Source organism: Cherax quadricarinatus, unplaced genomic scaffold (genome assembly GCF_038502225.1).
Source record: "Cherax quadricarinatus isolate ZL_2023a unplaced genomic scaffold, ASM3850222v1 Contig39, whole genome shotgun sequence".
NCBI lineage: Eukaryota > Metazoa > Arthropoda > Malacostraca > Decapoda > Parastacidae > Cherax > Cherax quadricarinatus.
In genome coordinates, this window is record NW_027195065.1 from 500,001 (window position 1) to 515,329 (window position 15,329).

The 15,329-nt window shown below is 39.9% G+C and overlaps 1 protein-coding gene across 1 annotated transcript in view; it reads right to left on the reverse strand.

Annotated features, from left to right (window-relative positions):
• LOC128684364 (prolyl 4-hydroxylase subunit alpha-3-like) overlaps window positions 1-8,255 on the reverse strand; it is a 54,158-nt gene extending 45,903 nt beyond the window's left edge. Inside the window, exons 1-2 of the mRNA XM_070079905.1 lie at window positions 7,968-8,255; window positions 7,206-7,366 (exon numbers count right to left, since the gene is read on the reverse strand). Of these exons, the coding sequence (XP_069936006.1) occupies window positions 7,206-7,366; window positions 7,968-8,137 (331 nt within the window). The 5' untranslated portion in view covers window positions 8,138-8,255. The remainder of the gene's footprint in view (window positions 1-7,205; window positions 7,367-7,967) is intronic.
• Window positions 8,256-15,329: the final 7,074 nt, after the last annotated feature.

Below are 15,329 nucleotides of genomic sequence, written 5' to 3' on the forward strand. Positions count from 1 at the left end.
TAATCTCCCGTCAAATTGGTGAGTGTTATGATTTTAAGATATTCTCCTTCTGTTATGTATATGTGTATCTATAATAATTTATTATTTTTAATATACAGTCCACAAATTTATATATTTACCAGCATTCCTGGTGTATGTATATTTCATTTAATTAATAGGTCCAGAACAACTTGTGGATATGACAGTGGTAGGTATCGAAGGGGGACATTTTTTTGCGACCTAGGTGTCCCAAATTCCTACTTGTCTAACTGATAAATAATAATTATCTATGTTCATTTATTGTTATGTAAATAATGATACATTCAGATAAATGCAATTTTCCATATTTAATTTGCCCCATTGGTCCTTCTTGAACCGGAGGTAAATAGTGAAGTCATTAATTAGTTAATTTAATAATTATATGTGAAATGACAGAAGGAGGTGGATGTTAAGTTCACAAATTTACTTAATGTATAGTAGATTATAATAATTACAATATTAATTTTGATAAGCTAAGCTCAAGGGTGGCTAAAGATTATATTGATGTGTATAATATTAATTTTGCAAAGCCAAAATGGCTAGGATTTATATTAATGTATTTGTACAATATTAATTTGATAAGACAAATCTGGCCAAGATTTATATCAGTGTATGTGTAATTGATAAGCCAAGTGTTGCTAATTATATTAATGTGTATAATATTAATCTTGCTATGCCAAATTCTGCCAAGGATTTATATTAATTTGTATAATAATTTTGATGAGCCAAGTCTGGCTAAAGATTTTTATTAATGTACATTTAAAATTTATATTATAATTTTTTACATGTAATTGCTGAGCTCAAGTAGCTGGGATTTATTCAAAGGTAAGTTGTATCAGTGTTGTAAGTTCTAATCAGTGTTATTAATTGGGTTGAATTTAATAAATTGCATCATGGCTGAAATTGAGGAAATTAATGTAGAAGACAAACATATGGAATATAGAGCAAAGAAAGCGTCATTGCAAGCTAGAAAGGGTCATGTAACCAAGGCATATAATAAATGTTTGGAATTAATGAATCAAGAAACTGTGAATACTGATTTAAAATTGTATTTAGATGCTTTAGGTAATAGATATGATTCATACAAATTATATTACAACAAATATGAAGGAGATTTGTTAGTAAACTGTGTAGATGAGACTGAAGTAGATCTCATGATTAATCAGTATTATGAATTAGAGGAAAAGATTCTTTCTTGTAAAAGTCAGGCCTTGAATAAATTAAAATGTGTAAACCAGGCAGTTAATCAGTCTGCTCCAACAAATAATATGTCTTTGCCAAAACTCCCAGAATTATGTTTACCTGTATTTAATCCTGGTGAAAATTGGGAGGAATTTTGGTCAATTTTTAAAGCAGCTGTACATGACAGGAGTGACCTAGCCTGTGTAATTAAATTATTTTACCTCAAAGGACAGGTAAGAGGAGATGCTCACATACTGATACAAGCCTTTCCCAATGTAGATGACTCTTACAAGGAAGCAGTTGACTTGTTGAAGGTCACTTATGGTAATATAGAACAAAGTAGGTTGGATCTAGTGAATATCATTGTTAATTTAAAATCTCCAGATCACACTTACAAAGGTTTACAGCAGTTTAGAGTTAAACTGGAGAGCACTCTCAAAACTTTTTAGTAATAAATATAATCTGAAGGAATCAGACTGGTTATTGAGTGCCATGGTACAGAATAAATTAAGCTGTAAAACACTTGAATAGTTCTCAAACAAATATCACAAAGGTTATTTTGGTCTGGAGGAAATAAGACTAGGTCTACAAGAATTAATTGTTCAGTTGCAGACCAGCCAACAAACTCATTTTAAAGATGCAACACATAATAATTCTGAGGTATCTGTCAAGTTTCATAAAGGGAAAAATTATACCAATAGTAATAATCAAAATTCATTTCCTAAAAAGAGTTGCATAGGTGCATATCAAGTAGCAGGAATCAGAAATAATGATTCTCCACAAGGTAAGAAGAATAAGTACCCTCCTAAGAGTAGCCCAGTTAATAAGAAATCAGTCAGAGAAAAGAGAGATTGTCTTTTCTGCAAGGGTACTCATTTTTCTAAGAATTGCATTACATACAATTCATGGAATGATAAAGTTGAAAGATTGGAGGAACTTGACAGATGTATCAGGTGTTTGGGTAATCACAATGTAAAGGATTGTTATGCCAAATTAAACTTCTGTTATCAATGTCACAAAGGAAGACACCATATAGTCATGTGTAAAGGTCTATATGATAATGTTGATAATAACGATAATGTTGACAATCCTGACACAACAGTGGCTAACGTAAAAATTGCTGCTGTTAATAATGATGGTTTTACTGAAGTAGCCTTACCTGTGTTACAGGTAAAAATTGATGATAAAAGGCATAAATCAAAAAATGTAAATGCATTATTGGACCAGGGATCCCAGCGTACTTTCATAAAACGTAAATGTCTTGATAGTATGAAAGTACAGATGGGAGATCCCACAACTTTAAAATTATCTAGTTTTCTCTCGGATAAAAGGGCTCAATTGTATGACACTGTTTATGTTACTGTCAGGTTGGGCAATGAGAAAAAACGTGTTAATGCAGTAATTGTAGATAGACTTCCAGAGAAAATATCTACAGTAGGGCTTAGTAAAGCTACAGAAAGACCCTCACATAATGTAAATTTAGCACCTTCTGGTGTAAGTGATGATTCTGTAGGCCCAATAAATATTTTGATAGGTAGTGACTATTATGCCTCCTTTGTAAAGGGAATGGTAAAGAAATGTGGTGTTACCCTTTTGAAGACTGCAGGAGGCGTAATGTATGGTAGGATTCCTCGTAATAATAATTCATGACTAGAGGAAACTACAAATAACATAACTGTGTGTCTTACTCATGAAATCGTGCCCCAGTATAATTCTTCCATAGAGGATGGTGTTAAGCCAGTGCATAAATTGTGGGAATTAGACAGCATTGGAATAAATGTAAATGAAGAAAGTCCAGACGATTCTTTTACTCAGGAACAATACCTGAGAGATGTAAAATTTGAATCCGGACAATACTGGGTACGATTTCCGTGGAGACTGAACCATCCAGAATTGCCCACTAATTACAGAATGGCATATGGACAGTTAAAGGCTCAGCTCCACGAACTGAGTAAGACACCAGAATTGTTAGCTGCCTATAATGATATAATTGCTGAACAATTAATTAATAAATTTATAGAAGAGGTACCTCCTGAGCAAGCCAAAATTTATGGTCACTATTTGCCACATCACGGAGTGAAGAAGGATTCTAAGACCACTCCTCTGAGAACTGTGTTTAATTGTAGTGCCAGGAGTAACAAAAATGTACCTAGTTTAAATGACTGTTCGATGGCAGGTCCGTTGACGGAAAATTAGGAGATATCTTATTAAATTTCAGGATGAAGCATTATGCCTTTATGGCTGACATAAGTAAAGCTTTCCTAAGAGTGGGTTTACAAGAGGCTGACCGGGATTGTACCCGCTTCTTATGGCCTGAGAATCCTATTGACTCACTTAGCCCTCTGAAAACCTTTCGCTTTAGGAGCGTATTATTTAGTGCTACATCCAGTCCGTTCCTACTTCAAGCAACGATAAATGCACACCTTAAACGTATGGAAAGTCCATTGAGTAAAGTAATGAGCAAACAATTTTATGTGGACAATTTCCTGGGTGTGACGTCAACTGAAGAGGAACTGTTAATGACTTATGGAGAGGCTAATAAAATAATGCAAAGTGCAAATATGCCTCTGAGGGAATGGAATAGTAATTCGTCCAAATTAAAGGACAAAATAAGTAAAGATTACCCTGGAGATGAAGTGCAAAATGTAGTAATGTATTGGGTTTAACCTGGGATACTGAGAGAGATTTGTTAATGTTAAAACCTAATAATTACAGTATGCCCAATAAATTAACTAAGAGAGTTTTGCTTGCTGAAGTTTCCAAATGTTTTGATCCACTAGGTTTAGTGGCACCCCTTACTATAAGAGGTAAATTATTAATACAGGAAGCATGGAAACTTAAATGTGCTTGGGATGAAATTCTACCTGAGGAATTCATTAACAGGTGAGACGAATTAATTGGTGATTATGAGAAAATTCCAATGTTGGAGTTCCCACGCCAGGTGGCCAATCCAAATGGGAAAAATGTACTCCACATTTTTTGTGATGCTTCAAAATTGGCATATGGAGCAGTTGATTACCTTCAATGTAATAGTGTTATTTCTCTTGTTATGTCTAAGGCTAAAGTGTCTCCAATTAAATCACGTACCTTGCCTCAGTTGGAATTAACAGCCATTTATGTAGGTGTCAAATTAGCTGATTATATAAGAAATAAGTTGCAGGAGATAAATATTAGCGATACTGTAATTTGGTCTGATAATGAGGTATCCTTACAATGGATTCGTAATGGAAGCAGTAAAATTGTGTACGTACAAAACAGAGTCGCTGAAATTAATCAGATGCAAGAGAAGTATAATAGTTTGGGTCAGCATATGTTAACATTTAATCATATACCTGGTGAGGAGAATCCAGCTGATTTCCTGTCTCGAGGTTTACCTTATGCTAAATTTGTAAATGCTGTATCATGGTTTAAAGGACCAAGTTGGTTGGTAAATAAAGCTAATTGGCCTGTACAAAAGGCATATATTGCTCCTGTTGAAATTACTGTGACCACCTCTCCAACAGTTTGTCCTCCCTTAGCCATTGATATAAATAGGTATTCTTCTTTACCCAAACTAATCAATGTAACTAAGTTGGTGTTTAAATTTCTAAACAAGATGAATATTTCATTTAAGTTTTCACATCCTCCTGAATATTGGATAAAGAGGGTACAGGAGGAAATCTATGGAAATGAGATTAAATTGATGATGGAAAGAAAAATTGTGAAAGGTTCCATAATAGAGAAATTGGGGCTGTATTTAGAGAACAATGTAATTAGGTGCAGAGGTAGGTTACAAAATGCTGAATTGGGTGATTATGCTAAACACCCTATCTTACTGCCCAAAACTCATCATCTAACAAATTTAATTGTTCTAAATGCCCATAAAAATGTAATGAATGGTGGGGTACAAGATACCTTAAATTGTATTAGGGAAACTTTCTGGATTCCACAAGGATGGCAGAGTGTAGAAAGGGTGATTAAATCTTGTGTAATATGTCGCCGTGTGGATGCCAGATCCTATATGTACCCAGGTCCTCCACCATTGCCAAATGAGCAATTTGAGTCATTTAGCAACGAACTCCACCCGGCCGCAGTGTGGAAAATACTGTATATATTTTCCAGAAATTCAGTATTTATATGTATATAGATGGCCATACTGTATTTAATAACATTTATGTCATAGAAAATGGGAAACTGAGCCTGGGGAGAAGGGACAGTCGTCATTTTGTTGTTTGAATTGAACAGAACATTAATGTAATGGGAAGAATTTTTCATGCTCTAGTCTAGAGGTTAAAATCGGGCTGACACCTTTCAAATAGGAGGCAAAATTGTTGGATGTGCATTCCTACATAATTTGAGAATCAGGCGACAGGACAGGACAACTCCAGGAACCTCAGATAAGCTGTCTAAATTATGTTTAATTTCTGGCCAGTAAATTCTTCATAAATGTAGGCAAAAGGGGGGGTCCTGTACATGACACATTAATCTCCAGTCAAACTGGTGAGTGTTATGATTTTAAGATATTCTCCTTCTGTTATGTATATGTGTATCTGTGGAAATTTATTTGGTCCCTAAAGTTCCACAGGACAGATCCAGCATGGCCGTACGGGACGGCTGAGCTGGATGGCCCTTATACCCCACCCAAACATGAAAGCATTCTCTCTGGTCGGCGATGGATTCTTGGTAGGCATGTATTTAATTTATAGATTTATTCTTCAGGGAAGGAGTAGGTAGTTTTACTGTTAGTATATTAATATTAGGTTACTAAGGCAACTGTAGATAATAATAATGTAGACCTAAGACCTTAACATAGGTAGTAATAGGCCGATAATGTAGGCAAACACTAGGATAAGTTAGCTAGGGAGAACTGGCAGCCCTAGCTTGAATGACGAGGAGCGGGTCACAAAGACAGAATAGCGGCTTGCTTAAGACAGACACCACCTGGACAACACGTGCCATGATCAGCAGACGGCGCCCCCCACGTGTCTTCACATCTGAGACCTGGGGAAATCTGGTAGAGGCACCTCGATGTACCGTAGATGACCTCCTCCATCAGGCCCATACAGTAAGACAAGATCTTCACCTTTATCTCGTAGATTACTGGCCAGTGTTTTGGGAGATTGTGAGTGAGTCGATCTGTGGGCCCGGTTGCAACAGGTTGAGCATGCCCAGTAAGTACCAGTGTCTCAGAGCAGTCTGGAAGCTAGTGTCTGAGTCTGCATAGTTATACTAGGGGATATATACCCTCTTGGATATAGGAATTTCTGAGGTGCAGGCAGGACACTAATTACGATTGAATATTGCAGGAATTAAGGCTCCCGGTTGCACGTGGTTTCTGAGGGGAAGTCCAAAGGGGCTAAGGCTAAGCTTAGAGAAGTGAAGATCAGGATATATGCTGCAACACCAAGTAAGTTAGTCCTTTATACGTGCATGCAGGCGAGGTTTTCTTGTAACAACAATCATTTGTGAAAATCTGTCCTATAAGCCACTTGTGAGGCTGAGGTACCGACCTCAGAGCTCGGTGTCAACAGAGTTTGCTAGGGTAGGCGACTCACTTGGAGGCAGTCCACACAAATTTTCACAGTATCTATAATCATTTATTATTTTTAATATACAGTCCACAAATTTATATATTTACCAGCATTCCTGGTGTATGTATATTTCATTTAATTAATAGGTCCAGAACAACTTGTGGATATGACAGTGGTAGGTATCGAAGGGGGACATTTTTTGCGACCTAGGTGTCCCAAATTCCTACTTGTCTAACTGATAAATAATAATTATCTATGTTCATTTATTGTTATGTAAATAATGATACATTCAGATAAATGCAATTTTCCATAAAAACAATTAGGTTAAATTTCGCTTTTTGCATAACATGGGATTAGTTAATCTAAAAGCTACGTTATGAATCCTGCAATCATCCTGTTGGCACTTTGAGCTTGAATTTTGCTACTGTTGGAAAAATATTAGGTTCGCAGCTCTTAATTATAATACATCGAGTGTCGTAGGAAAGAAGTACTCACCAATATCACTGAAAATCTCTTTGGTTTTACCCAAGGCGTCGTCGACCTGGGTCCAGCCCTCAGCAACATGGCGAAGGAGAGAGTATGTAGCAGCAGGATCACCAGCATCACCTGACCACTCATCTCCCTCACCACCCACAGCTTCCCACGACTCAACATACCTGTAACACATTATCAACCAATCATCAAAGGGGTGTACCTAATTTAGACACAACCTCTACAAAGGATCTAATGAAGCCTACATGACATTTCTCACGAGCTACTACTGGCCTACTCCAGTCTACTAAGGTACATATTATTATAATCATGGGGACACTAAACCCGTAGGATTATACAGCGCATGTGGAAAGGGGGATGGAAGGTATTCAGGCTCAATTCAGGGAACCAGAGCACAGATCCAATTCCCTAGATCAAGAGCCCCTCTCCAGCGTCAGGGAACTTCCCTTGAGGGTACTAAGGTACACAACTTATCTCCCTTTTCACCCACTTATTAGCCAAGTTATATGTAAGCGAGCGACATGCCTACATATCTGCTGAAGAAAGTCGCTGACTGAGGCCGAAATATACAGCTCTTCCTTACTTGAGTTTCATATTTCTATGCAAGTAACGTATTACTTTACATATACGTCCATGATCTTTTGACTGCCGCTCACAGGACGAATTTGTGTGCGTAATAAAGCTATCTAACAACTGCAAGGGTAATTATCACCATCATTTTTCATATTCCGAAAAAAGCAACATATACGAATAATTTTTACTTGCCTCTGCAATACTAAGTTTAGTTCAGTGAAGGAGTGTATCAGGGTGCGTATTTGCTTCAGTACTCGGACCTCGTCTTGCCACAGTTGTTCCATGTGTGTCCAGGAAGTATGGAGGTCATGGCTGCCAGTCACTAGGCTCAGGAGACAGCTCAACACCCAGAGGGATCCCATCACCTCACACTTCCTTTTTTTCTTCCACACCTTCAGCGCTATTTAGAGGAGTAGACACTCGCCTGGTGTATACGACAGTGTAGTGGAGGTACGTGTATTACATGCTGGAAATCCCGTCTTGCTGAGGAATATTAAGAAAGATACAAGTTACAAAACTAGCTTTTATTGAGACGAAGTAACGCTGTGTAGGGCTTTTATCAAATTATGCCTAGAGCTCTACATGGGGCGAAACGTTGTCCTAATGAAAGCTTGCAGTGCAAATTGTCTTCATCTTCATTAATGTATTAAGTGTTGTTGCAGTGTTCAAAGTAGTGTGGAATGAAATGTTTCGCGTTGAAGACTAATTTTTATATTTTTGCTACACTACTTTTACATTCGTCCAAATGCCATGGCATTATTATTATTATTATTATTATTATTATTATTATTATTATTATTATTATTATTATTATTATTTACTATTGTTATTATTATATAAATGAAAAGCATTAAACCCGTAAGAGATCACTGAGTGTTAGACGTCAGAGGTGAGAGATGGTAGAGAGTAAAGGTTTATTGACAGTGACATGATCTCTAGTAAATCCAATAACTTTTCTTCATTAATGTTTATAAATTTACATTGCATTACGACTGACATACACCAAAACAATTTTATATTACACCTCACATTAATGTTTACATTTGTTTTCCAATTTATCACGATTTCCGTGAACATGTATAGCAAGTCTGCGTCGACTGTCTCTTGTGTTATATTCTCCTGTGTGCAACTGAAGAAAGTTATTGTGCAGGTGAAAAGTTTCAGGGATAAAGACACTTCATTGTTGTACATGTGTCTTCTTAATGTTATTTTTCAGTATTGGTACTACCACATCAGTTGCAAGAACTTTAGTTCACTATATTCACATTACCAAGGTCAACACTGTAAAACATTACCAAGGTCAACACTGTAAAACATTACCAAGGTCAACACTGTAAAACATTACCAAGGTCAACACTGTAAAACATTACCAAGGTCAACACTGTAAAACATTACCAAGGTCAACACTAAAACACAGGAGATAAACACAGAAAATACCAAGAGCCTATCATAGCTAACACTGAAGAACGCAAGTTACAAAGCTTGTATTGAAACGTTTAATGTGTAAATCTACATCAAGACTTGCTAAAGCTCGACGTTGTGTTTATGAAGGTTTTCTCTGCAACGAGTGCCTTGCCTTCACTACTGTAGGTAAGAACTCCAGCTGGATCCACCAGCCTAGCAGGTAGACCCCACTTACAGTGTGCACGGTAGCAATACCTCCTGGCAACTACCGTACACCTTCCAACACACCATAAATTACCCAGCAGACAGTAATCCAGACCTAACTCTTCTTTCAAACTCATTACAAATACAGGTGGATCATGGCTGCAGTTTCTCTTTTTTATTCTATGTTCTTCCCCACAGGCTACAAGTATTGAATATCTGAAAAATATAAATACTGGAGAACTTTCTCACGGCTGAGGTGTGAGGAACATGGCGGTCCCACCTTCACAACGGAACTTAATTGCTACATGGAAGGTGAACGCAGGATCATTGTGATGTGAACGACCCGCTAATGTAGTGCTTCCCAACCTTTTATCTATGAGACCCTTTTCTAGCTATTCCTTTCTCTCCAGTTTCATTTTGGGGCTGGTGGAGGCATTTGGTGTGCTTTCTAGCAGTACGTAGAGCCGCATCCTAGTGGAAATATGCCGCATGTATTGGGGCTGGCTAGGCATGGCATTAAGTAAGGCATTAATCAAAATGTTGAAAAGGGTGGGACTAAGCACACCTCCCTGTGGGGTTCCTAATTCAAAATCTTTAGTTACACTTCTATGTCCCTGGAACAACACAGACGACTTTCTGTTGGACAGGTAACCTTTAATCCAGCGGAGAAGCCATCCTCCAACATCCATTCTGGCAAGTTCACTAATGATTACATGTCGGTTGGCTACATTAAATCCGCTTTTGATGTAGCCAACCGACATGTAATCATTAGTGAACTTGCCAGAATGGATGTTGGAGGATGGCTTCTCCGCTGGATTAAAGGTTACCTGTCCAACAGAAAGTCGTCTGTGTTGTTCCAGGGACATAGAAGTGTTTACCTGGAGAGAGTTCCGGGGGTCAACGCCCCCGCGGCCCGGTCTGTGACCAGGCCTAAAGATTTTGAATTAGGAACCCCACAGGGAGGTGTGCTTAGTCCCACCCTTTTCAACATTTTGATTAATGCCTTACTTAATGCCATGCCTAGCCAGCCCCATCATTATATGGTTAGTTTTGCTGATGACATAATGATTCACACTACCGGATTCTCCAACACCCAAAACATTCTTAATCATGTACTAGCCTCGTGTCAGGACCTGGGGTTAATAATCTCAGGGGATAAAACAAAGATACTCATCAGGCGTCCTCCTCGACAGAGAGGCACAGTTCGTCAGATCCAGTTGCATGATGGGTCTCTTCTAGAATATGTAAGCAGATACAGGTATCTAGGCTTTGAGGTTCCACTACTTGGACCTGTTGTAACGAGACTTTGTCGCCAATACAAAGAAAGGCTGAGAGCACTTAGAGTTGTGGCAGGTTTTCATCCCAGGTATGGTGCTAATGTTAAAATTGTGAAAATGATGTATCTTGCTTATATTAGATCATTGGTTAATTATGCGGCGCCACTACTTGCACTCGTGTCTGACTGGAAGCTTGGAGGGCTGGAAAAACTGCAAAACGAAGCAATGAGGATCATCCTAGGATGCCCTCGTACTGCCAAAATTTTAAATATGCGGAAAGAACTTAATATTCCAAGCATTAGAGATCGTGTTACTGAAAGAAATATCCTTATTGGGGTCAATATGCTTAGGCTAGCCCATTCAAACCCCTGCACAGAAGCCCTCCAAACTTTCCTCAGCACTGGTGAACATCCTTCCATATGGATCGAAAAAACTGGAACCGACCTCCGCATGAACCAGCTACATTCAAATTCAAATTCAAATTCAAAGTTTATTCTCTATAAGGATTACAATGCTGAGTTTACAGAAATTTGGTTATTGTTTGGTTTACATGTAGTAAAATTGTGATTACAGAGTGTACCACTAGAACGCTTAGCATGGCTAGGCATTTCGGGCATACTTAGTTTTATTCTTAATTGTAAAATATTACAAATTATGAGGTAAGTTGGTATTATGGCTAAGTGACTAAATACTAGTTTGTGAGTTTAGCAATGTGAATGCTTTTGTTTTGGCACAGTACATAGTTTCAGTATTGGAGTATCACAGGATTCATTATTTTAAGACTGAGATTAATATTTCTGTTTATGATCAAATGAGTGAGTGAGTGTAAGTGTGATCTATATCAAGTTAGACAACAGAGACATTTCCCTGCTCCATGGGATATTACCCCATTCCAAACTACCATTCCTCCATTTCCCCCCAAAACTCTTCTTAAATCACAACCAAAGCTTCGTCTTGAAGCCAAACATGATGCCTTAAGCTGTATTGATAACTTAGTCACACAGAACACTCTTTCACAAATTATTTACGTCGATGGTTCTGTTCACCAGTCCACTGGTGCAGCTGGTAGTGCTGCTGTTGTCACACAGAGTGATGGCTCTCATAAAGAAATTGGAGCACGCATCAACAACTGGGCCTCTACCCTTCAAACAGAACTGTTTGCCATACTCCTTGCACTCAAATGTGTCCATGTATCTAAGGTTGACACTTTAATTGTAATTGATTCTCTGTCATCCATAAATGCTCTCAACTCATTAAGTATAAATTGTGGCATGCTTGTGTCAGAAGCCAGACATAGATATGGTAAGATTGTGGACAGTGGAGTCAGAGTGCACATGCTGTGGATTCCATCTCACATTGGTCTTCAGATGCATGATAGAACTGATAAATTGGCTAAGCTGTATGCTTTCAAAGAGGGGGTAGATTACAATCTTGGGTTGTCAGTTAGCAGTTTGAGAACAATAATACGAAAAGAACTTCAAATGAACTTTATTGACTTAAGACTTAGGGAGATTGACACAAGTCAGTCATCTATCATCATTCCATCATGCAGGAGGAGCCACATGTCTATGGTGCATCCAACAAGATAAGCAGACTCTTGGATGTCACTACTGCCCTGCTCCGGCTGGGTTACAAGTATCTTTGGCAGGTTAAATCACCACCACCAGATGTAGACCAAACGAAATGTAAACTTTGCCAGAAGGACTATTGTCACACCTTGCGTCATTATGTACTGGAGTGTGATCAAATTAATGAATTTAGAAACAACTCACTCAGAAATGTTCAAGAAATGGCAAAGTATTTTATCCACAGTGGTATATTGCAGACCATTCTGGAGAAATACCCTGACTTTGCTAGCTGTAAATAAAGCATTACCACATGTGTGCATGTGTGCATGTGTGTGTGTGTGTGTGTGTGCGTGTGTGTGTGTGTGTGTGTGTGCGCGTGTGTGTGTGTGTGTGTGTGTGTGTGTGTGTGTGTGTGAGGGTGTGTGTGTGGGTGTTTGTGAGGGTGTGTGTGTGCGTGTGTGCGCGTGTGTGTGTGTGCGTGTGTGGGTGTGTGTGCGTGTGTGGGTGTGTGTGTGTGGGTTTGTGTGAGGGTGTGTGTGTGGGTGTGTGTGAGGGTGTGGGTGTTGGTGTGTGGGTGTGCGTCCTTGTGTGTATGCATATATTTGTACGCTCGTGTGCACATGTCCGTGCGTGCGCCCTCGTACTCACCTAGTTGTACTCACCTAGTTGAGGCTGCGGGGGTCGAGTCCGAGCTCCTGGCCCCGCCTCTTCACTGATCGCTACTAAGTCACTCTCCCTGAGCCGTGAGCTTTATCATACCTCTGCTTAAAGCTATGTATGGATCCTGCCTCCACTACATCGCTTCCCAAACTATTCCACTTACTGACTACTCTGTGGCTGAAGAAATACTTCCTAACATCCCTGTGATTCATCTGTGTCTTTAGCTTCCAACTGTGTCCCCTTGTTACTGTGTCCAATCTCTGGAACATCCTGTCTTTGTCCACCTTGTCAATTCCTCTCAGTATTTTGTATGTCGTTATCATGTCCCCCCTATCTCTCCTGTCCTCCAGTGTCGTCAGGTTGATTTCCCTTAACCTCTCCTCGTAGGACATACCTCTTAGATCTGGGACTAGTCTTGTTGCAAACCTTTGCACTTTCTCTAGTTTCTTCACGTGCTTGGCTAGGTGTGGGTTCCAAACTGGTGCCGCATACTCCAATATGGGCCTAACGTACACGGTGTACAGGGTCCTGAATGATTCCTTATTAAGATGTCGGAATGCTGTTCTGAGGTTTGCTAGGCGCCCATATGCTGCAGCAGTTATTTGGTTGATGTGCGCTTCAGGAGATGTGCCTGGTGTTATACTCACCCCAAGATCTTTTTCCTTGAGTGAGGTTTGTAGTCTCTGACCCCCTAGACTGTACTCCGTCTGCGGCCTTCTTTGCCCTTCCCCAATCTTCATGACTTTGCACTTGGTGGGATTGAACTCCAGGAGCCAATTGCTGGACCAGGTCTGCAGCCTGTCCAGATCCCTTTGTAGTTCTGCCTGGTCTTCGATCGAGTGAATTCTTCTCATCAACTTCACGTCATCTGCAAACAGGGACACCTCAGAGTCTATTCCTTCCTTCATGTCGTTCACAAATACCAGAAACAGCACTGGTCCTAGGACTGACCCCTGCGGGACCCCGCTGGTCACAGGTGCCCACTCTGACACCTCGCCACGTACCATGACTCGCTGCTGTCTTCCTGACAAGTATTCCCTGATCCATTGTAGTGCCTTCCCTGTTATCCCTGCTTGGTCCTCCAGTTTTTGCACCAATCTCTTGTGTGGAACTGTGTCAAACGCCTTCTTGCAGTCCAAGAAAATGCAATCCACCCACCCCTCTCTCTCTTGTCTTACTGCTGTCACCATGTCATAGAACTCCAGTTCTGTTGATGAGATCGTTCCTTTCTAGGTGTTCCACCACTCTTCTCCTGATAATCTTCTCCATGATTTTGCATACTATACATGTCAGTGACACTGGTCTGTAGTTTAATGCTTCATGTCTGTCTCCTTTTTTAAAGATTGGGACTACATTTGCTGTCTTCCATGCCTCAGGCAATCTCCCTGTTTCGATAGATGTATTGAATATTGTTGTTAGGGGTACACATAGCGCCTCTGCTCCCTCTCTCAATACCCATGGGGAGATGTTATCTGGCCCCATTGCCTTTGAGGTATCTAGCTCACTCAGAAGCCTCTTCACTTCTTCCTCGGTTGTGTGCACTGTGTCCAGCACTTGGTGGTGTGCCCCACCTCTCCGTCTTTCTGGAGTCCCTTCTGTCTCCTCTGTGAACACTTCTTTGAATCTCTTGTTGAGTTCTTCACATACTTCACGGTCATTTCTTGTTGTCTCTCCTCCTTCCTTCCTTAGCCTGATTACCTGGTCCTTGACTGTTGTTTTCCTCCTGATGTGGCTGTACAACAGTTTCGGGTCAGATTTGGCTTTTGCTGCTATGTCATTTTCATATTGTCTTTGGGCCTCCCTTCTTATCTGTGCATATTCGTTTCTGGCTCTACGACTGTTCTCCTTATTCTCCTGGGTCCTTTGCCTTCTATATTTCTTCCATTCCCTAGCACACTTGGTTTTTGCCTCCCTGCACCTTTGGGTAAACCATGGGCTCATCCTGGCTTTTTCATTATTCCTGTTACCCTTGGGTACAAACCTCTCCTCAGCCTCCTTGCATTTTGTTGCTACATATTCCATCATCTCATTAACTGGCTTCCCTGCCAGTTCTCTGTCCCACTGAACCCCGTTCAGGTAGTTCCGCATTCCTGTGTAGTCCCCTTTCTTGTAGTTTGGCTTCATTCGTCCTGGCCTTCCTGCTTCTCCCTCCACTTGTAGCTCTACTGTGTATTCGAAGCTTAAAACCACATGGTCACTGGCCCAAGTGTGTATGTGTGTGTGCGCGCGCTAGTGTGGGTGTATGATCCACTTAATATTTGTATTTATAACTCATTACAATTGTGACCAGGTGTGGACGTATCAGTGGTTCATTACTTTGTAATTTGCTCATGACTGTAACCATGTATAGGAGTGAAGCTGATTCATCACCTCTGTAACTTGCCATGATTGTGACCAGATCTACCTGGAGTTCATTACCTTTGTAACTAGTTCAGCTATCA